Genomic DNA, 23,955 nt, shown 5'->3' with positions numbered 1-23,955 from the left:
GCTTGTACCACCTTCACTGCCAACAGCTCTATCGCCTGGCAAAAATCACTCATCAAATACCAGTATGCGTTTGAGCCAATGGGAATTCCCTCTCCACAAGAAGAATAGAATGTGTAGATTCTGTTCTTATAATTTATTAAGCTGGACTAACATTGCTCATTAGTAACAAGCAAACACAGATATGAGGTTCACTTACATGGTTTTTTGATAAAACACAATTGTGCAGGGGCCACACTATTTCATGGTTTATTATTCACTTCCTTGGGACATTGAGAATTTCTGTAGCCCAGGCTGGCTTCAGATTTGCACACTTCCCACCTTAGTTGCCCAAGTGCTAAGCCTGCGGGTGTGTGCCACCACGCCCAACTTCTTACACAGGTATTGTCTCCATGCTGTTATGTTCTTTATCCTCTGGGTTAGTCTTCTTATTTCTAATACCACTGATGTAAATCCATGTGACATCTTTGTTTGGGAATGCCACTCTTCCCAACTGATGTGTGCCTGGTCTCTTGGCAATACAACCCACGTCTCAGCTTTGGGTAGAAGCTTCTAGTTCTTTCTGGTAGAATCCACCTTCCCCAACTCCGTTCACTTCTCTTGTTCCTTTTCTTTGCTTTAGTCGATGTTGTCTTCACCCCATCCTACGTTGTCTTGCTATCTAGTTTCATCTTTGCTGTCTGGTGTTTGGGAAGAAGTTGAGCGAGTCTCTACCATCCATGAAGAGTAGTGGTGGGGACTATGATCCTCACAGTGAAGCACTTAGGTGTGCCTGACAACCGAGTGCCATTCTCTGCATCCCCAGTGCACACTGCCTGGCTTTCTTCTTGGCTCTCCTCCTGCCTGGCTTTCTTCTTGGCTCTCCTCCTGCCTGGCTTTCTTCTTGGCTCTCCTCCTGCCTGGCTTTCTTCTTGGTTCTCCTCCTGCCTGGCTTTCTTCTTGGCTCTCCTCCTGCCTGACTTTCTTCTTGGCTCTCCTCCTGCCTGGCTTTCTTCTTGGCTCTCCTCCTGCCTGGCTTTCTTCTTGGCTCTCCTCCCAACCTTCCTGCTCTCTCATGCTTTCTGTCCACCTCCCACCTCACTCCCGTCTTCTCTGTCCTTTGCACCATAAACCATTCCTTAACACCCTTGCTCCTCTGCCGCCTTGACTCCTCCTGTCTAGGCACCCTCCAAGTCACCCCTGCTTCCTATCTGCTTTGTCTCTACAATGTCTTGTCCCAGATTTGCAAGGTAGCTTTGCATAAATGACATGCCTGTCCCCTCCTGCGCTGCAGCTCCCATACATTAGCCCTTTGGAACTTAGCAAGTGTTGGACAGACAGGACTTGAGTTTGTAAATGAGTTGACCTGGGCAAGCCACGTTACGAAACATTCATTTGGGGTCTCACCTTTTCATTTTAACAGTTCAAGACATTAGACATTATACTAGACAAGTCCCAAGAACAGACATGAAACCTGAGATTTTCCCTCATTTACTGTGTGACTTGAGGATGTTGTTTCCTCTTTCAGAGCTTCAGTTTCCCTGTCTATGATTCAGGTATAAAATTGCCCACTGTTCATTTCTTAGTGGGTGACTTTAAGAATCTGGTTCTTAAAGGGTGGTATGGGAATGCAAGAGTTTGTTCTTGAGTCTGGTGTTTTGAACTACTTTTCTGTGTTTTCTTAAGTCCTAGTACCTAGTCAGCTTCCTTCCTGACCCATCAGGCAGCCAGCACTGATCAGGTCCTGCCGTGTGGAGTCTTTGGAGGGCCTTAGGGCTACAGAGCAGCTCAGGCCCTGGTAAGCCCAGAACAGAGCCCAGGGTAACAGAAAGTGTGCACAGACCCAGGCAAAGGCAGCTATTGGAGCCCAGCTGTTGAGATCAGTTGTCGGCCATCTGCAGAGCAGAGATCTGCCTAGAAAGTTGGGGGTTGGGGTCTGGGTGAGGCTGTGACTGCCCCTCCAGGCTGTCCAGATAACCAAAAACACTTTCTCCTAGCATTTCCCATTCTCCACACAGGTGGAAGGTTCTGGCATCTGTCTGTGGGTTCAACCACATGGCCCCTGCTGTTCTCTGTGTTCATAGCATTCATTTGGGGCCTTGTAGTTGGCCTCACAGGGGGGTCTTATAAACAGATGAGGAGGATACAACTTGTGCTGGGTAGGATACATGTGTTTGTAAAAATTAATCAGAGACTCTGATCCCAAGGCTGGGAGTAGGATAAGTCCAGTTCCTGAAGTAAGGGAGGGCTGTCCATTGGGGAAGGGGAGGCATGACAGTCTGTTGGAGGGCCAGCATTGCTCCTTTTAAAAATGGACCTGGAAAGTGACTAAAATGAGGATAAGCCACATTTGCAGAGAGCCACATCCTGTGGGTGGTGGGGATATAAAAGAAGAGCAAGGCATGGTATAGGATCCGTTAAACGTCATCCAGGTCGGTGACGGCTTGGATCATAACCCCGTAAGGTCCAGAGAGACCAGAAAGATGTGGAGGAAATCATGAAGTGGAGGTCTCAAACCTGCACAAATCCATTGTAATGTGTCCAGGGACTCCGAGTCCTGAGCACAAATATTAACTGGGAGGGGGAATCTTGGAAGGAAACATTTGTTTTCCAAAAACAACAACAGAAGGGCCTGCGTTTTGTGAGGGACATTCAACAGGCTCACACGGGAGGAGATAGAAAGACTGGTCTTTGGTGCTGAACAGTCTAGGAAGATTTGAGATGGGTCGTGTTGGGCCCAGATGCCTTATCTCTCCTGCTTATTCTGGAGGTGGTCCTTCTAGATCCCAGTCAGCATCTAGGCCACTTCCTCTCCACTTGCTTATTTATGTAAATGAGTGGATACCCCTTTTCTCACCCCTGACATTCATATTCAAGCCTCTAGCAGAGACAAGGCTGCAGATATATAGGTGTGTGCATGTGTGCATGTGTGCATGTGTGCATATGTGCATGTGCATGCATGTGTGTATGATAATTGGGGCTTTTATAGAAATAGTCTTGTCCATGAAGTCACAGTAATACAGCTCAAGAGGACACAGAGCTAGGATAAGTGGATACCACTTTTGTCTGATCCATCAGCTCTTTGGTGGCTGTTGCTAGTAGATTGATGACTGGTATTAAGGGGTCTCAGTGCAATCCCCAGGATCCCATAAAGACATCAGATTAAGGGTCCTTTGCGTGTAAGTAGATAGCGTTGAGTCAGATTTTCTTTTAACAAAGCAGGGTTAGAGATCTACACGCTTTCGATACACGAGTCACCCTGTAGTGGAGGGCAGGCGTAAGAGGCAGCAAGTTATGGAAGTGTCTGGCCCAGTGCTGCATGTCTCTATGACAACCTCCATCGCTGTGGTTCCGGCTGCTGTACACTTCGCAGCCATGTGAGTCAGGCTACACAGTGGGCCCTGAGTTGGATTTCTCCTGTCTACACTTTCCCTTTCCTCATCCTTCACAGCCCGCATCTGCAGCACTGTGGAAAATGGGTTCAGTGCATTTGTTTACCAAGGCAGCCAGCAGCCCAGATGCAGAGTCTGTGAAGAGGCAAGGACAGATGGCCGTTAGACTATGGCCTGGGAAGGAGGATTCTGTCTCCTAGGGAGCAGAGCGTCTGTAACATGATGGTTCTATGTGTGGGCTCTGCTGGGCCGTGGTTGGGAAAGCTTGTGGGAAGATTCGCCACTCAGCAGGTCCAGTTGGGAGAACTTCTTCCTAGGGGCAGCAGCCACGTGACAGGTGTGACAAAGGAACGTTCTGCTCTGGGTTCTGCTCTCAGGTATGAATCAACGACATTTCTTGTCAAAATGAAGTCAGAAAGAAAAAGAATACAAATGGCTCATTTTGCAACAAAGCAACAATAACAACAACAACAACAACAACAACAATCAAAACAACAAACAAACAACCAACAGATGAAAAGACCTGTGCATTTTGGGGCAAGTAGGGAAACATAGGAGAAATAAAGATGATAGAAGTTGACACTGAAGATAACAGCTGCAAGTGAGACAGAATTTTATGCTAAGCAGCATGAGTAACTGTCTTGTGGGGGTGGGACGGACCAAAGTTTTTTTGTTTTTTAATTTTTTAAAAAAATTTTATTCCCAAAGTATAACTTTTTTAAAGGGTCTGAACAACATATAAGAGATCAGGTTTTCAGTCACAAGTTTACATTTGAGGTCAGAATGATCTTTTTTAAAAATAAGGATGCAGATATTTAAATTAAAAAAGTGTGTGTGTGTGCGTGCTCGTGCATGTGCATGTAATGTGAGAGCATTGTCTGTAGAGGCCAGAAGAGGGTGTCATATGTCCTGGTCTGCAGTTACACGTGATTGTAAACTTACAATTCAATGTGGAATCTGGGAATTGAACTTGGGTCCTCTAAAGAGCAGTGAGCACTCCTAACTACTGAACTACCCCTCCAGCTCCTGGAATAACTGTTTCTTCCTTTAAAAAAATATATATTTTTGTAATTCTTTGAGAATGTCATATAATTCATGTTTTGTTACAATTCTATTGCTATGAAGAGAAATCATGACCAAGACAACTCTTAGAGAAGAAAGCACTGAACTGGGGGCTTGCTTAGAGTTTCTGAGGCTTAGTCTGTGATCATCATGGTGGTAAGCTTTGAAACAGTAGCCGAGAACTTTACAAACTGATCCATAGGCAGGAGGCAGACATTCACACACATACTCATGCCCATGCTGGGCCTGGCATGGGCTTCTGAAACCTCCAAGTTCACCAACAATGATGTAGTTCCTCTAAGAAGGCCACACCTCCCCAAACTCCACCGAGACCACACCTCCTAATCCCAATCCTCTCAAACAGTTCTACTCCCTGGTAACTAAGGTTTGAAATTTATGAGGTTATGAGGGCCAGTCTTTTTTTTTTTCTTTTTCTTTTTTCTTTTTTTCGGAGCTGGGGACCGAACCCAGGGCCTTGCGCTTGCTAGGCAAGCGCTCTACCACTGAGCTAAATCCCCCACCCCATGGGGCCATTCTTAATTCAAATCACCCTCCCTGCTCCTACCCCTACCTTCTCCCAGGTCTTCTCTCTCTCTCTACCTCCTAAGCTTTGAGTCCTCTCTCCTTTTGTTTAATAACCCATCCAGTCCAGTCTGTGCTTCCCATATACTCATAATTGGAGCACGATTAGCTTCCCGGGGTCCACGTCCTTAAAGAAAATTGACTTTTCCTCTCCCGGAAGCCATCAGCCATCTGTAGTAGTCCCTCAATAAGGAGGAAACCTTGTTACGCCTCCCCCTCCATACTAGAGTGTGGCTGACTTGACCTGTGCGGGTAATCATTGCTGCTGTGAATTCACGAGTGCAGTGACCCTGTCGTGTGCAGAAGGCACTGTTTTACTCCAATCTTTTCTGACCTTTGGCTCTTATAGTCATCCCTCCATCTTCTGCCAAACTCCCTGAGTCTTGCACATATGGGAGCATATGTGGTGTATTCTAGAGATCCCTAAGATGATCTGTATGTGATCATTTCTTATACTGACTTAGGATAAAAATAGAGGATTTGATATTAAAATGTGGCTCAGGAAGGGCTTTGCTGCAAAATCATTTAAGCAAATTTCTGATGAGCCAATGATGTAATCCATCTAATGGAACCCATGTTTTGAAGTTCGTGTTTATAAAACAGCACTTATTAAAGGGTGATCTGTTTCTGCCTTTCCCTCACAGAAGTCACGTAAATGCTCTATCAGCATTTCATGATAAGTGTGAGAAAACCAGACTATGCTTACATAATTCCAATTAAAATAGAAAGGAGCCTGACAATTTAATTATCTCGAGTAGCCCCTTAGGAGGAAGCCATTGACTCCATTAAGCTTTATACATTTTTGGAAATTGTTCTTAGATACTTATCACTGGCTCTCCAGGGACTTCTGGTTTGGCTGGCTCACTTCTCAAAGTCTTCCAGGATGTATTCCTCCTCTTGACCCCCACAGCTCATAGTATCTGTCCTGCTTCAGGGACTGTACTTTTCTGGGAACACAGAATGTCTTGCTTCTTACTTATTCAGATTTGGGTATTGGATGAGGCTCTCTAGTGAAACAGGAGAGAGACAGGGGCACACTACAAGTTAGTTGTGGAGGCTGTGATTGTCCCAAGGTCTGGAGTCAGTGAATTGGATACCCTGGATCCAATTGAGTAGTTCAAGCCTGAGAAACAGAACATATATAAATACCAACCTGAATGTTGGTAGTGTCCAGACCATAAAACTGACATTCAATTTTATTCCAAGAACAGAAGAAAATGGTTGACATCCTAACGTAAGGCACTCAGGTAGGAGGAACCACCCTTTTGTGGGTGTGGTTCCCTTTTCTATCTGGTCAGACCACATTAGGGAGGGCAGCCTGCTGTATATACTCAGTCTACTGAGTCACAGTCTCACCTTATCCCCAAAGGTCCTTCACAAGTATGTCCACAAAACTGCTTGACTAAATATCTGCCCAGCCCACAGATCCGTGCAGTTGGCCCATGAGATGAAACATCCCAAGACTGGCATTTTAAACCCCTTAAGATTATAAATCTTTTCAATGGAGCAAATGCTGGCGTAGAGCAAAGACCAGTGTAGAGAAGGTGTACCCAAGTTCTGGCTTTGGACTCTGTGAGTGTGGTCCATTTGGAAAATGGGGTCTTCGTAGATGTCATCAAGCAAAGATCTCAGGTCATCCTGGATCTAGAATGAGCCCTAAATCCAATGTGCTTAGGAGAGCAGAGCACAAGCAAACATGGAACAGAGGTCCGCAGGGGAGAGGGTTACTACACGGAGGCAGCAGAGACAGAGGGATGCATTCAATCAGGGAACATTTGCTGACATCAGAAACTGGAATTATCTTAAAACCAAGACTTGAAGTCACAAGTATAATTTCATGGACAAACGATTAAATCAACTGGAATCTAAATATAAAAATTCACTGTGCATTAGGCCGGTTGATGACAGCTGCTGGGTATTAATTTGCATTACCTCACAATATGAGCTGGTACAATATGAGTACTTACTCATGTTAGTCCCATTTTGTAGATGAAGAAACTTAGTCTCAGTGAGGTTAATGATCTTAGCCAGGGTCTCATAGCTTGGAGAAGAGACCAGGGACCCAAAATCATGTCTGCTCCACTCTAAAGCCATGCTCTTGTTCTACTTGCTGAAAAACAAACAAACAAACAAACAAACAAACAAACCCACGATTGGTCCAGACTGTCCAGTGTAGTCTGGAAGGGCACCTTCCAAGGTTTACTATGTAGAACAATGCTCTTGGGTTATACAACACGACATGACCTAACATATTCAAGAAGCACTCATCATTGCATATTACCTGACTAATTAAAGCTTGTAGAGGGAGCCTTCTAGGGAGAAACGTGGTTCTATTGTGATCCACTTTCTCTCCTATGGAAACTCTGCTAATGTCCTGAGGCAATGTTGTATAGAGGTATTTAAAGAGATTCATCTAGGAAGCTGTGGTCCCAGGTGGGAGATACACAGGTTACAATTATTCCACGGTGGGAGATTAATTCTGGGAGTGACTTACGTTAACCTGTAAAGTAAGGAAGACAGAGCCTGAATTCTCTGTACTCTCTGTTTCACTTTAAAATGCTGTGTTCCATGTGTAAAGCAGATGGCGATTTGTTAGTCTAACTATCATCTGTTCATCTGTCTACCAACCTACCTTTCTCTATCTTGATGCGTGTATACATATATGTACACCATATATGTATATGTACATGTGTATGTGTGTACGTGTATGTAGGTTTTTATTCTTGCTGCTTAGTCCTGGAGACAGATTCTCTTTGGTTTGTCCACTTTCTAGTGGGTCCAGTTCTATGCACTCCTCTCTGCTATCTCTTTGAGGTGAGTTACAGTAAGTTGTCCTGCTTAGCCCAACTGCCTGATCTATACCTACATCTGCTAAATCCCTATCCATGAGGGCATCACTGGTCCTCCTTTGAGTGCTCCTGACCATCCAGACTGTTCTCTTCCAACCATGCCTCTCTGTGGAGCCTACACAATCTTCTTGATATAGACTTTTCTAGACCAGAGTGGCTTCCTCCTTCATGAATGGGACAGACCTTTCCAAAAGCACTCATCCTGGGTTTTAGAATGACTTCCTGTTCCTCCCTGAATGAATGAATGAATGAATGAATGAATGAAGCAACTCAGATTACCCTTTGTGAACCAGTTTCCATCCTGCCTTCCTCACTCGTCCTCCTTTGTTTCCTGGCACCTGAACCCATCTCTCCTTTCTTGTATTCTTCGCCACTATCCACTCAATGTTTGCCCTACCCACTGGTGTTTTTCCTCCAGATGCCTTTGGGAGTTATGCTTGGGTTTCACATGTGCCCTAAATCTTTAGGATCAGGAACTCATATTTCTTATGAATTTCCTGAAAATAATTGTGTGCCATTGAAGTAATAGTTGATCAATGTGAACTAGATTGATTGAACCATTGATACCACAAGGCTCTTGCTTCCTCAGTCCTAGGACCTTCTGTTAGTCCTGATCCTTAGGAGAGTCTCTCTACTTAAGAATAGGTATCTATCTGTTAAGGACAGAGTTCATATATGTCTCATGTCAAATGAAATTCAGCTATAGAAGCTCTCCCTTCCTTGGCAATTAGTTCCTTCATCAAATGGTGATCTATTTACTCATTGGAAGTATTTTGACACTTTAGTAAATCCAGAAAGTTAAAGTCAGGTGATTTGGGGACAGTAGTCCATGTCTCTAATTATAGCACTTGAGAGGGTGTCTTAGGGTATCTGTTGCTGTGATGAAACACCATGCTCAAGATGAAGTTGTGGAGGAAAGGGTTCATTTGTCTTATACTTCTGCATCATAATTCATCATTGAAGGAAGTGTGGGCAGGAATCCAAACAGGGAAGGAACCTTGGAGGCAGGAGCTGATGCAGAATCCATAGAGGGATGCTGCTTATTAACTTGCTCCTCATGGCTTGCTCAGCCTGCTTTCTCACAGAACCCAGGACCATCAGACAAGGTATGGCACCACCTGTAATAGGCTGGGCCCTCGGCTATCAATCACCAATTAAGAAAAACCTTATGGAGGCAGAGAGACTGCCTTTTTTCTAATGACTCTAGCTTGTGTCAAATTGGCATCAAACCAGAGTATAGAAGGGCAAGCAAGGCAATGATGGGTTCCAGGCCAATCTGGGCTATATCTCAAAAAACACTCCCTCCTCCAATAAGATAAAATGTCAAGAGGACCCCGATGACGTTTATTGCAGTTAGCTATATGTAAATCCTTGGTTGTAGGGAGAGGAGTCATCATCTACTTAAGCCTTTGGAGTGCATCTGTGGACAGACTATTAGCATCATCAATGGTTTTGAAGTGAACTAGAGCTGTAGTTGTTATATAGAGATGGCTGGAGGTGGGGATGTCCTCTTACTGTCAAAGCCCATTCTCAAACATTTGTTCTTAATCTAAGCACACTGCAGAGGGAGAGTTTAGACTTCATATCTCAATGGGTGCTTTGGCGCTGCCCCAAATTACTATTTAAATAGCTGGAGAGTGAGTGTAGAATGTTCTGACTTTGGTTTCATTTTCCAACATTTGTCTCTGCTTCAACATTGGAAAGGGGCAGGCTGAGAATGGCGGCACCTACATGCTGTGGCTCTGGGAAAGAAGCTCAGATGGGACATGGACATGCCATGTGGATGACAAAGCTCTGTGAGCAGAGGAGCCTGACCCAAGTCTGGAAAAGTATGAGGCCAAGAACAAGGAGAGAAACCTATGATGGTAGCCCTAAGGATGTTGAAGCAGGATCATTGTGAGTTCCAAGCTGCAGAGTGAGTTCCACACCAACCCCAGGGTACAGAGTGAAACCTTGTTCTAAATCAAACGTGAAGGTCTTTTACGACCCGAGTTCAGGCTTTGTTTTGTTTAACACTCAAAATGAAACCTAGTTAAAATAAATGTGACAGTTTTGTTGATGATAGCCTTCAAGTTGTGACTGCTTGAAGTAGTCAGGGGCTGGACCTAGACAAGAGACCAGCAGGGCTAGGAGTGGACAGTGTGGCGGGCTGGCTGTCAGGTCCACACGATGGCAGTTTTGAGAGAGATGGTGCCGTTAGCAACAATGTCAGCGCAAAGGGACATGGTCCAGTAGAAGACACAAGAATGGAGCCCCAGGATGGCCATGCTGCCTTTTAAAGTCACTTTTCTTGTCACTGTAGCCAAAACCCAGACCAAAAGCAATCTATGAGTGGAAAGACTTATTTAGCTCTTGGTTTGAGAGGGGATCACACATCATTGTGGCAGAGGTCTAGCAGAGTCTGTGTGGATGAAAGGAGTCTGTGGCCAGAACACCTCATGTTCAGGCAAACTAGGAAATGGAGAGCAGAGGAAGCAGGTGCTTGGTTGAATTTCCCTGGTTTTATCTACCCAGGGGTCCCTGGCCTTGATAAGCCTCTGTCCACATTCAGGGCAAACTGTTCCTCCTCAGTGAAGTCTCTAGAACAGCATTATAGGTCCTCCACAGTGTGCTTCCTCGGTGATCATAAGTCCAGTCAGGTTGACAATGAAGATCAGCCATGGCAGGATGTCTGTGAATGTACAGAAAGGAGTCAGCATGAAGGAGAAGCAAAGGAGAAGGGGCTGACCATCAGCCTCCTGTACTTCCTGCCCAGGGCTCATGGATGGAGCTCCTATGCAAAACAAGCTTTCTCAGTGACAAATGCTCCCAATGGCTCCTGAAAGGGACTGTTCCTGATTTGAGAGTTTGCAAGCTATTATCGGCAGCTTGGAACAGGCTACGATGGGCATCCTTCCACCGTGAAAACCGACAACAGTACCCTTACCCTTGTGTTCTTTCCTTGGGAGAGCCTTACCTATTTATCGGCCCTCAGTCTATGTGAACCTTCAGCTCCATGTATCTCCTGACTGGGGGTGGAGCAAGGAGAAACCTGAACGATGTGCTTCTCATCCCAAGCATTTGGTGGCTTCTGGTCAAGAGATGGGGGCAAAGCCATCAGTGTGCATGCTGGGGATTCTGCAGCAGGTTCTGCCATGTTGGATGTTTGGTTTCCCACAACTTTACTTCTTCTCTTTGCTCTGGTCCATCCTCCATCCATCTACTCATCCTCCACCCATCTGATGAAAACTTCTGAAAATCAGTATGCCCCAGATGTTCTGCTAATGTAGTAGTGACTACAGCTGTCCTCTGGCCCTGGTGACTTTTATGTGGTGAGAATTCAGCATTTTATGGCTAGTTGTAAATTGAGAGACACCACCCGCAGGAAAACAAGAAGGGCATATAATGAGAGTCAACAGAGAAGAAACTCATTTAGATGAGGGTGGGAGAGGGTTTGAGCTCAGCTCTGAAGGCTGGGCAGGAGCTTGGAAGTTGGGACACACGAGAACATTTCCAGATATACCCCCAGGTCCCAAGGTCAAAAAAATCCAGCCTGTGAGAGGGAACTGAGAGGAGTCCGGGTGGGAACAACACAGGCTGTGAAGAGAGGAGAACGAAACTGAGGAGGGAGCTGGGAGGCACAGCTCGTAAGGGGCCTTGTCAGCCATGTAATTTAAAAAGCTTGGATTCTATCCCAAAATTTAAAAGTCAGCAAACATTCATTCATGTGCAGAAGACATGCTGACAACAGAAATAAAAACCATAAATGAATACAGGATTGGACAGCAGAGAAATAAATTTATTTATTTATTTATTTATTTTTATTTACAGTTACATATCACAGTCTACGCGATGGCTACTGACAGGAAGCTCAACCTGTAGGCACAGGTAGAGCGGCGAAGGGCTGCTCAGTCTCTGGTTGTGCTCTCTGAGACCTCCCTTCTGGCTCTAGGTCTCCCTTCTGAGAGAGTACCGTTGAGCATCTCGGCTCCTGGTGTTGCTTCCGTTTTGGTGGGGGGGATGGCTTAGCGCTCGAATGCATGGACACATGTGCTTACGGACAGGCCAGTGAGCGAGGACAGATGCTCAGCGGCCTAGAATCCTTCGCACTGGTGCAGCACATGCCAAGCATCTCTTCGGCACCACTGTGGGGTGACAACAGTTTTCAAGAGCTGCAAGCTCTGCGCTTCTTTGCTCGGCTTCCTCTTCTCTGGCTGCATAGCCTTCCATCGAGTCCACCTCACACGCACTTGCTCATGCCATGTTGTCTGCCTCGAGTCCCCGTGTGGCTCAACTTTCAGAAATTAAAGGAAGCAGAGGTCACAGAGGTAGTCTTCAGACACTCTATGACTGTGGACGTGAGAGAGATGCTAGGAAGGGTGATGACTGGACACCAGTGATCTGACAGCTGATGGGACAACTGAGGAAAAGCCAACTAACAGGCAGGAAGATAGGTAAACTGACTTTACATCTACCGGCATGGCACGCCCAGGTCGGGGTGGCGTCCAGCGTTATGCCTGGCCTGTATTCTTTTTTTTTTTTTTCGGAGCTGGGGATCGAACCCAGTCGAACCCAGGGCCTTGCGCTTCCTAGGCAAGCGCTCTGCCACTGAGCTAAATCCCCAACCCCCTGGCCTGTATTCTTGCTGGCTAATCTGCCTATTTGCAGAGAGAGCTCCTCACAGACCATGGTAGAAAAAAAGCGACCTAGAGATCATTGGGATGGTAGCATTTGTCTCTTATCTTGCTGTACATTTTCATTTTTGGGGGTGGGGGGAGGTAGATCCTTCATGTATGTTCATTAAACTGGCCATGCTACCTCAGTTTTCTTATCTGTAAAGTGGAGACGATGACTTGTATGTTGTCCAAGACAGACATCACTGGAACCGTGGCTCCCTGTGTCTCGGCAAAGCACATGATTTTAATGCAGAGAGGAAACAAATCAGCCTTGGGACCACACTGATGCGCCCCTGTGGGGGGTGGGGAGATGAGGAGAGACAAGGAGGAAGAAAGACGTAAGACAAAAGAAATCTCAGTGAACCCCTTAGACTGTGACAGTGGGGCCAAAGCACGCTTTTATGAGAACCACATTTGAGCCCGGGAATAAAAAAATAAGAGCAACATACTTTAATGATTATTTATGATTTTAAACACATGAAAGGCACAACGTGTACCCAGGGAGGTGCATCGTGTACCCAGGGAGGCATAATGGGGAGCAGCTGGCTAACATGTGTCTTGCCATTCCTGAGGATGTTCATAATTCTCTGATGTCCAAGAATAACAGTAATAACGATACCCCGGCTGATTATTATTAATAATACAGAGCCCTGAGTGCCTTTCTGGGAAGGTGAAATGAGAACCTAAGCCGTTGGGCTAAACCGGGGCATTCACGCTTGTTTCCTCTCCTGGGACAGACGATGGGCTTTGCCTAGGGTGGAAGGCCATTGGGTCAAGGGAAGAGTCCAAGACAGGGCATCCAGGATACCTGCCTGCCCCTCTGAGCCTTGGTTTTCTCCTCTGTGAGGTGAAGTTCCAGCTCTTCCCTGGTAGCGCTTGTGGTGTCTTCATGGATTCTGTGAGAAGCTGGTCGTGGTACAGGTGCTGAACACACCGCTAAGCACACTGCAAGGGTCATTGTCAGAGTTCTTGTCACCCCTCCACACCCCCAGCACTTGAACCCATCAACTCTCAAGCTGCGGATGTCCAGGAGATGCCTAGAAACGCTCGTGCCATGAATGTACACCGCTTTTCCTTAAACGTTTCAAGTCGTGGTCGCGCTAGACTGGGGAAATACCTTCAAAGCTATGGAGCCTAGTTCCCTCTTTTATGACTTGTTAAGTGGGTCTGGAGGGACTCAGTCTAAGGCTAATCATCCACCACTACTGAGTAAACCAGTGGGTCGCCCAGCGCCCCCAAAATTATAGGGTTTTCCCATCTGGCCTGCAGAAATGGGTACCATTCTCACTCCTTCCAGATGGTTCTTTCTCTCATTCGGAGTCATTTTTCACACCTATGCAGCTAAAAGCTCAAGGGGTTCAGTAGACTTCTGTGCTTCTTTGAGCGGGGTCCTGTCTCAGGGGATGAATTCTTGTCTTGAACTCCCTTATATCCCTGCCCTTGTACCTCAGGGAATCTGAAGGGATCTACGTGTTTTCCCCAAGTTCTCAAGGCAGGGACCTGGAGCTACCCCGGGACACACATGTCTGCTTTCTCCTTATGCTGTCTGATGGTCACTGTGCATGTGCATGTGCATGTGGGTGCATGTGTGCATGTGTGCATGTGTGTGTATACACATAAACATATACATATGAAGACTGGATGAAATAAACTGTAAACTAGTAATAGAGAGTTCTTCAGGAGAAAAAGGTAAGACTGGCTCAAAAATGAAACGAAAATTTTACCATTTAGTTAGAGTTTTCCTATGATTTTGTTTTGTTTTTGTTTTTTAAGTAGTAGAGCTTTATTAACTTATTTTAACAGAAAAATAAATAGAAACTGCTCAGAAGATATAAAGTGGTTCTCGGTCAGTTATTGGCTGTGAGGACTCCTCAGTCCCACGCCCACGCCCACCACTGCCTGTCCTTTTTATGACAAAATGAGCAAGAAGGTGGCTCTTTGGTTGAGGCTGAAACTTACCTCACACACACCAGTGACACACTTTTCAGATTCCCCAGCTGAAAGGGCGGCCACCTTTCTTGGAGCCTCAAAGTCCTCTGCACACCCTTGGCTGCCATTTTCTTAGAGCACCCTCATGCGTATTCTCTGCAACTTGAAAAGAGTGTGGCAGAGAAGAGGGCAGACTTTTACATCAGAATGTCCCGCATGCTGGCTCTTGTACCACTCCTCCCGGCGGCATGAGAAAGTTAACCCAATGTCAGTAGCTTAATAGTAACTTAGTAGCTTAATGCAACTTATTTGGTAGCTTAAATTTGCTTAGTAATTTTATTACTAAATAATTACTAAATAAAATTTATGGAGTAGCGTAATAAAAATAAAAGCTGTAATGTAGGCATCGGGAGTCAGAAGCGAGCGGGCCTGAATGATTTTTTTGTGGTCGGGAGCTTGAGCAGAGGTAAAGCCAGGATCATTTGACTTTACTCGGTGGCATGCCAGTAGCTGTGGTCTCTTGGTGGCTTAAGGTTCAAGGGCAGGGACGTTGTTTCCATACCTGCTGTTTGCAGGAAGTTTGAAGGGAGTCTAGCTAGGGGAGTCCCCTCTCTGCGGACTCTCAGGACATTTTAGGACATGGAAAGACTGGAGTGGAAGCCACTAATCTTATTGGGTGGGCTGACTGGCACTCCTTCTGTCATATTTTACTGGTCAAGTGACTACAAAGCCCAGGCAGGTTTGGGGAAGGAGTGGGGATGGATGCCATGTCTGGGAAGGAGAATCGCCTGTGGAGAGCCAGTGTCTGTCATCAACGCATCACAGCGTTTCTGAATTATGGCATCTTGCGTCAGTCACTGCATTTACAAACCCGAAAGTCTAAAATAAAGGTCATAACGGGCACAGGAGGATGGCTCAGAGGATAAGAGCACTGGCCGCTCTTCCAGGGGATCCGGGTTCAATCCCCAGTACCACCCTCACAACTTTCAGTCACAGACCTGATGACTTCTTTTGGCTTCAGAGGGTATCAGGCACCCATATGGTACACAGACATAGAGGCAAGCAAAACACCCATCAAATAAAAACAAACAAACATTGAAATAAAAACAAAAACTCTAATGTAGGCATTAATGTGGTCTCTGCAACATAAACAAACAAACGTGAGAACTCTAACTATTAATGGTCATTATGATAATATGTCTGTATCTTACTCAGGTCAGATGTCACGGAGTGTTTCATATTTGGGGGACAGGGTGCGGAACAGAGCTCAGTTGGAAAAGTGTTTGCCACGCAGCATCCATGTAAACTCACTTGAAATCTCAGTGCAGAGGAAGCAGAGCTAGGAGGATCCCCACGCTGCCTGGCCAGCCATTCTGGCACCAAAGCAACCCTTAACTTAATACCTAACTGGGCTGTGTGGGAATCGGAGGCAGCTGGTGTCAGGCACCTGGTATTTTCGCTCTTACAATTCTATATGCATTTATCCAGTGGAGGGATGGTGATTGTTTCCTGGGATTTCTGTAAGATGGTGGGACAGTCATAAAGTTTGGAATCGCATGTTTCTTTACAGTGGGCACCTTCCTCCATAGCATGCATGACTAAGAGGAGCTTCTGAAAAGCAATGGAGAAAAAGGAAAAAAAAAACCCTGCTTCTTATTCTTCCCACCCTTTCCTTTGCTCGGAGTAGTTTCCCCAGGGACCTCTGCCCCTTGCTCTTTTTCAAGCGTTGCAGGTGGCATCCTGTGCTTTACTTTTTATAGATGTACGAGATCAAAGCAGGAGGCAGCATCGCAAAGAAGTTCAGCGCCATTCTGCAGACGCTTAGCTCACCGCTGCAGCCCAGAGTTCCTGAACACAGCAACAACAGGATGAAAAACCTCTCCTACCCGTTCTCCAGGGAAAAAATGTACCTGTGAGTATAGGGGCTACTAGGGCAGGCACATGAGAGGGGACGGGGAGGGACCTCCACTGTCACTGTGTGTCTGAGCCTTGAGGCTTGAGAAATGATGTCCCTGGGGCCTGGGATCCAGTGGAAGAGGCCATTCTCCAGGGAAAACAGTTTCTCTGTCCTTGACTGCCCTGCCTCTATGAAGTTATCCCAAACAGCTCTGGGCATTCATGCAGGAACACCTACCTGCTTCTTGGCTACTATACAGGCTGGATGGAGAGCCAGGGAACAGTCCGGCTTGAACTGTAATACTCTGTGAGGAGGAAAGTGCTTACTTTCCATGGGGAAGGCCCTCTGCCAAGTTCATCTGATTAGGTATTGGCAGCACATGATAAAAGAGCGAGAAAGTGGAGGAAAGTTCTGGATTTCTACATACCCATTGCCTACTCGTGCTCTCCTTGATTCTATGGAGATGCTCTCCTCGCCCAGGAAGAGCGAATGAAAATCTCTTTAGGGGCACGGTCATTCAGGAAACCTATAGAGGAAGTGAGCACTGTAGGGAAGTGGGGAATGAAAGATGCCTCATAAGCTGCTCACAAGGGGCTCTGGTGAAAACCTGTCTGGGACGATGGGGATCGAATGAAGGGGGGCACAGAGGCCAAGGAGATGCCAAGATCGTCAGATTTAGAAGCAGTGTTTCTGTGCTCGTTAGGGAATGCCTCTCACATATATTGCCATGATTGATATCAATTCTATGAATATGCACGCACCGTTTCACAGCAAGCCCCCATCTCCAGTTGTCACCTTATAACTATCCTTTTGCTCCAAGGAGGAACCCAAATTTCAAGGTCAACCCAGGCTCACACAGACATGGGTGACATGGCAAGAGTCAGCATGGCACCCCTTCCTCATGCATGTGTATAACGTAGTGTGAACATTTAGACTGCTCTTTGTCTCATCTTATACTCCTCCCCTTCCTACTGAACCCTTCCTTCTTCCCAGCAAGTTTCTTCCGTACCTCTATACCTTTTTCTTTCTTTTCTTCTTTCTTCCCTCTTCCTCTCCTCTCCTCCTCTCCTCTCCTCCCCTCCCCTCCTCTCCTCTCCTCTCCTCTTTTCTCCTCTTTTTCCCACCCTCCCTCCCCTCCCTCCTCCTCCCCTCTCTCTTGTGACCCAGTGAGTTGACTCAACTATGGGTCAAGGGCTATATAACAGAGCATGGGCAACTAACCAGTAGTTACACCACTGAAGAAAATTACCTCCCCCCATATTTCAGTATCTATTAACTGCTAATGGATCCTCAGGAACAGTGAGGCTTCAAAAGTCTCTCCCCTACCTATGATGAGCTATTGAAGGGCCCAATCTTGTGCAGATAGCTACAGCTGCTGTGATATCACGGGTTCAGTAAATGACTGTAATGTCCTTAAGACAATTTCTCCTACCCTTCCTCTGGTTCTAATGTTGTTTCCTCCTCTTCCTTGTTGTCTTCTGCTTGCCCTTCCCCTTTTCCTTCCTCCTCCTCCTCTTCTTCTTGTTCTTCTTCTTGTTCTTGTTCTTCTTTTTCTTGTTCTTGTTCTTCTTGTTCTTGTTCTTGTTCTTCTTGTTCTTATTCTTTTTTTTTTTTTTTGGTTCTTTTTTTTTTCGGAGCTGGGGACTGAACCCACGGCCTTGCGCTTCCTAGGCAAGCGCTCTACCACTGAGCTAAATCCCCAACCTCTTGTTCTTATTCTTGTTCTTCTTGTTCTTGTTCTTCTTGTTCTTCTTGTTCTTGTTCTTCTTGTTCTTCTTGTTCTTCTTGTTCTTGTTCTTGTTCTTCTTTTTGTTTTTCTTCTTCTTGTTCTTCTTGTTCTTGTTCTTCTTCTTCTTGTTCTTGTTCTTCTTCTTCTTCTTCTTCTTCTTCTTCTTCTTCTTCTTCTTCTTCTTCTTCTTCTTCTTCTTCTTCTTCTTCTTCTTCTTCTTTTTTCTTCTTCTTCTGTCTCTGAGCCTTGGAGTGGGTGGTATAGATGTTCTGTAAAGAGTGAGCATTTAAAAGCCACTTATTCTCAACACTTTTTACCACTTAAGAGTCTCTACATTGACTTCCAGTTACTGTAAAAATGCTTTTCTAACCCAAACTGAGTACCCTTAATCTTGTGTACAAACAAATATTTAGAAGCCAGTATGTCATTATGTATACTTAGCAAAGAAAGAGTAGTAGGTTACCCCTACTACAGGAAGTATGACCTACTCCTAGGGCCTATGATCTTTCCAGCTGTGAGCTTTGGTCTAGGTTTACAATACCAGGGAAATCTAATGAGAAAGTGATTGGTTGCCTCCATAACAGTCATGCCATTGTTTTACCTCTTGCTTGGCACATCAGTGTATCACATAGGTCCACAGTTGATGAACCTACTACTCTTTTTGTCTCTGGCTTCTTCCATGCTTCCTTCCTCTAGGCTTTCCTCCATGGGGATGCTGACCTCTGATCAGCTATCTCCACACATTTCCCTTTTTTCAGTTTTGCTATCCTTTAAGGCCAGTGAATAGACAGTTTCTTTTTAAGAAAATTCTGTTCTTCCCAATCAGAAGTCTTATCTCTGTCCTTGTCCTTGCAAAACCACAGTCTACACAGAGTCATGCTTCACTTGTGACACATGTGGCTCATGATTCCCAGAAGAGTAAGAAAAATGTCCAGTCATCTGTGTCCTCAGCAAGGATCCTGACACAGGGAGCACTTCATAGGTGCTGTGGGGATCACTCCATAGGTGCTATGGGACTTGGTGTTTTTGTTTTGAGACAGGTTCTTATGTAACCCATTATTAACAATTCCTACAAATAGTTTTCAGAATTCCTGGCTCAAAACAAGTATCCATACTATGTGTCTTGAATGTGTGAGAACTTTTATGTTTTGCCATGTTGCTTCCCAAAGGTTTGCCCTGGGCTGTGGGGACAGTGGTGTTGGGGTAGGGGTGGTGAAATGAGTTGGGTTCATGATTTGCTTTCTTGGATCCTCTAGGTACAACATCCAGGAAAAGGACACCTTCTTTGACAATGCTACCCGGAGCCGCATTGTAAGTTATTGGTGTACTGGCTTAGTAAAGGGTTTTGGGAATCAGGTCGGTGATTGGCAGGTCATTCCCGTTCCCTTCCTGCGATCTCTCATCATTATTTGCTTGGCATTGCCTAGCAACTGTAAGGCATCCAAGAGCCTCCCCGTCCCAGTGGTACGAGAAAGAGCAAACAAGGTTCTTGTTTGCTAAGGTTTGAGGGGAGGTAGCTGCTTATGAACTCTCCACGCAGATCTGTCTTAGAATCACAGAATCAGGGGATGTTAGAGGTGGTAGGACTTGATACCAGTTAAGGTAACCCTTTGGTTTACAGATTAAAAAATACCCAAGGCTATAAGAAGCATTGCATTAGAAAAAAAAAAGGATATAGATTGTTAGTGTCTGAACAGGGCTGGAAGTAGCCTGGTTGCTGGGATTGTGAGCCTTTTTATGAACCCTTTCTCCTTCAAGCCCATGGCAATGACTCATGTGAATTTATTTCTTAGGAAATGCTAATTAGCCAACTTGCCCAATAATAAAACAGAGAGCCAACATTCCTCACTGTAGCTTGCCTGTCCTTCCTTCCTTCCTTCCTTCCTTCCTTCCTTCCTTCCTTCCTTCCTTCCTTCCTTCCTTCCTTCTCTTCCCTTTCTTTTCTTTTATATCAAAGGTTTTAATTGTATTGGATGTTTGATTCTAATACAAATCCGTGTCTGGCTTCTGTTCTTGTGGCCCCACCTCCAGACACATACTATCTTCATTTACTTATCAGTTTATTCCCCACCACTCTAGAGGACACACAGCCTGTTGGCAGAGGAAGGCCAGAGCTACCATAGCATGCTAGAACTTATCCCCATGAGAAGTGTAGAGGTAACATTCCTTAGGGAAGAGCTTACATGTCCACTGCTGAATAAATATGGGAGAGACTTAGAAGGACTTCCCATCTACCCAGTAATAAGGAAGGTAAGAAGGGACAGAGAACAGTAACTAAGCATTTCCAACACACACAGACATATGGCCTTCACTCTTGCTTTCAAGATAAAAAGCCAAAACCAAGACTAAACAAACATTGTCGACAACAGCAACAGCAGCAGCAGCAGCAACAACAACAACAACAACAACAACAACAACACAATCATCTCTGGTCACTTCATGCCATGTTTTAGGAAGGATTAAAATGGGCAGATGATTTCTCTTCCCTTCCCATGGAAAAGTGGGCAAATTTCCTGTTTTCTTTGATGCTATTATAAGTCAACTCATTCCCAGCAGGACTTGGCTCCCACACGGAGGGGGTCGTTACAGGGTGTGGAGATTAACTGATCATTGCAAAGTGCTTGTAAAATAATACAAGGCCATATAAATGCTGTTCCTAATTATTACTGTAATTGAATTACTGCTGTATTAGAAGCAGAATTAAACACTTCCGAGCCCCATTCTGCTGGAACCAGTTTATTTGCCGCTCCCTCTAGGTCTGTGGCTGGAATATAGGAGTGTGAACACTGTTGATGAAGCACATCCCTTGCTCAGCCCTCCTTCTAGATGCTTTTCTTCCCCAGTCTCTGCCTTTTTCTTAGTCTACCCCCAAATATGAGAAGGGCAAAAGGAGCCTTGGGTTTCCTCCTGACCTCCTTTCCCCTGGCATCTCATTTGCGAGCATCCGTGACGGTTTCCTGTGCCCCCTTCTTCGTTGGCTTAGTCATTTGCTCCCTTCTTTCAGATTGGATACCCTAGCTTGGCCTCGCTGAGGCTTGGCACCCATGAGGAAGTCATTAGATGGCCATCACCAAGCTACATATGCCTCAGTCTCTCTGAAAGGAGTATCCCTCCACATGAGAGATAGTCTTCAAAGTAATCATGATGGTGCATGCATTGTCTAGATCTTTTAGGTTCATGAGATTTGAGCTGCAACGGAGCAGGTGGCCCACCGCACTGCCCACTTCAGCCGTGGAAGAAAGAGGTTGCGATTGGGCAGGGTGAGAACTCAGGAACAATTTGGGCAAACGAGAGTGCTAGGATAGGCTGTGCTCTTCCGCACTAAGCACAACCATGGCCATTGTCTTCCAGAGCCTTCCTAGGCCTGTGACAGAGAGATACTAGCAGAGGATCTTCTGATGTGGGTCCAAGCCCCTCTACATCTGACTGCATGCCCTGTGATTTCCCAGCATTCCTCCAGGCTCTCCTAGTTAGATGAGCCCCTGACTAGTGGAGGAGGCACCTTCTCTGAGGGAAGAGAAGGGAACCCCACCTTCTCTGAGGCTCCCACACATGGGAAGGAGGCAAACCCAGACACTTCCTCCGGGGCCCTCAAGAGGGCTATGTATCACTGTCTGCCTCTGTTTTCCTTCCCTTCTGCCTCTGCAGCCAATTTATAACCTTTTATTGATTCATTTCTCATGGTGGGGTGGAATGAGGGGTGTGTACGAGGGGTTAAATTCTTTGCTTCCTCAAAACACTCAAGCTTGAATGGCTTTGACAAGGAGGCCATGAGCTCCACACATGCTTGGCGTCCCCTTCCTCCCAATGAGGCCTGTGCCTCTGTCCCAGACAGCCGGCCTCACAGGGTGGTGACGCACACAGTCCCGGCATTCATAGCTCTGCTGTCCTTCCCTTTTAGGTACATGAAATTCTGAAGCGGACAGCCTGTTCTCGAGCCAACAACACGATGGGTAAGGAGCCCTCCCACGTGGTGATCCTCGAGGTGGTGAGGGGCTGGGGGCGGCCCTGTCAACACCTTCCTTGGTGGGCAACAGAGAGAGCAGCAGACCCATGTCCCACAAGCAAGGGCTGCTTCAGCTTAGGCTAAGCAGCCACCCTAGAGCAGAGGCTCCCACTAACCTCTTGTCTAGGATGCTCCCAGGCTGTTGAAGCTGCTCCCGGACCCCTAGCTCACCTTGGCTGAAGGCGTCCTTCCTCTTTCCAGTTCTCCCTACATCCACCCACACCTTCCACTCTCTTCACACCATTCAACTCTCTGCAACTCTCTTGTCCTAGTTTGCTTTTGGCTGCTGTGACAAACACCACGACCGACCTACAGCAACTTGGGCAGGAAGAAGGAATCTGGGGCAGGAGGTCAAGGCAGGAGCCTGGGGGCAGGAACTGATGCAGAGTCCATGAGTGAACCTTGCTCACCACTTTGCTCCACACGGCTTATCCAGTTACTTTCCTTATATCTACGTTTGCCTGCCCAGGGACGACACTGCCCACAGAGTCAGTCCTCCTATACCAATGGGCAATTAAGACAATTCCTCTCAGATGTGCCCACAGGACAACCTGAAGGAGACAGCTCCTGAATTGAGGTTCCCTCTTCCCAGATGACTCTAGCTTGTGCCAATGGGCACACAGTGGCTTTAAGTAACCATAGCCAGCTTTCGTTTAATGTTTCAGGAAGAAATGTATCTTGGCTGTCTTAAAGGGGTCTAGCCCATTCTATGCATGAAGAAACTTCTTTCTCCCTAAGAGAGGGCAAGTGGCTAATATAAGACTGGACTCTGTTTCATTTCCTGCCCCCAGGTTCCTGCCTTGACCTCCTGCCTCAGTTTCTCTCCTCCTGTCCAGGCTGCTTTGGGTCACTCAGCAGCTGTCTCTCAAAGCCAGCATTCTTCTCACTGTAACTGGTGGAGTCCGTTCACCTTGTGGGATGTTTCCCACAGACGGCTATTTCTGTACCTTTGGAACAAAAGCCCCAACATTTCAGAGCGTACACACGAAAGCGGGCAGTCTGGGGCTAATGCATTGTTCAGAGATGCACAAAGTGGCAGAGGTGGACACATGAGCTGTGACTGCTCCGATTTTATCATTGCTCATTCCCAGATCAAGTCTGGTCCACTGATTCTCCCACAATGCTCTTTGGAGCTTCCACTCACCTCAGTTTCTTTCTTAGTCGCTATAGTCATGGCTCTATAGTCACAGGCTGTGAGCCCTGGAGATGTGCTGAGATCATCATTTATGCCCCTATGCCCTTATGCCCCATGCTTCCATGCCCCTATATACCTTTGCCCCAATGCTCTCATGCCCCTATGCCCTTATGCACCTATGAAACTATGCCCCATGCACCTATGCACCTATGCAGCTATGCACCTACATTTTTGCTTTTCACATTCTACTCAGTTGACTTTATTTAATGAGTTAATTTTAAAAGCTGCCAAGCCTATTAGTTCCACAGCGATCGCTGGCGAGTTTCTGGCTGTGTTCACAGACAGTGACTTAACCTTTCTACAACCCAGTTTCCTCTGTGCGGGGTGGAGATCACACACTTATCTCTCAGAGTTTTTGTAAAGATTAAACAGGCAAGTGTGAGTTTGCTTTGTAAACTGGAAAGTCCTTAAAAGCTAGGGCTCTGGGAAAGGATAATCCCCAGGATTACTGGAAGGTCACAAGGAGTTGGCTGCTTGAACGAATTCTGTTTTCCTTCTCTTTTTAGGAGTGTGTGTGTGTGTGTGTGTGTGTGTGTGTGTGTGTGTGTGTGTATGTGTGTGTGTGTGTGTGTGTGTGTGAAAGTCAAACATCTTTAGGATTTTGTTGTTGTCCGGTAGTGTTCAAAATCTGACTTTCTCTTAGACATTTAAAAGCATCTGTTTCCTATACCCACTCTGTGTCA

At 46.0% G+C, this 23,955-nt stretch overlaps 1 protein-coding gene across 1 annotated transcript in view; it reads left to right on the top strand.

Moving 5' to 3' along the window:
* Positions 1 to 23,955, top strand: part of Ano2 (anoctamin 2) — a 332,547-nt gene that overhangs the window by 65,352 nt on the left and 243,240 nt on the right. Inside the window, exons 4-6 of the mRNA XM_032906571.1 lie at positions 16,206 to 16,357; positions 19,328 to 19,382; positions 21,973 to 22,024. Of these exons, the coding sequence (XP_032762462.1) occupies positions 16,206 to 16,357; positions 19,328 to 19,382; positions 21,973 to 22,024 (259 nt within the window). The remainder of the gene's footprint in view (positions 1 to 16,205; positions 16,358 to 19,327; positions 19,383 to 21,972; positions 22,025 to 23,955) is intronic.

This window comes from Rattus rattus, chromosome 6 (genome assembly GCF_011064425.1).
Source record: "Rattus rattus isolate New Zealand chromosome 6, Rrattus_CSIRO_v1, whole genome shotgun sequence".
NCBI lineage: Eukaryota > Metazoa > Chordata > Mammalia > Rodentia > Muridae > Rattus > Rattus rattus.
This window is presented reverse-complemented; position numbering and strand designations above follow the sequence as displayed.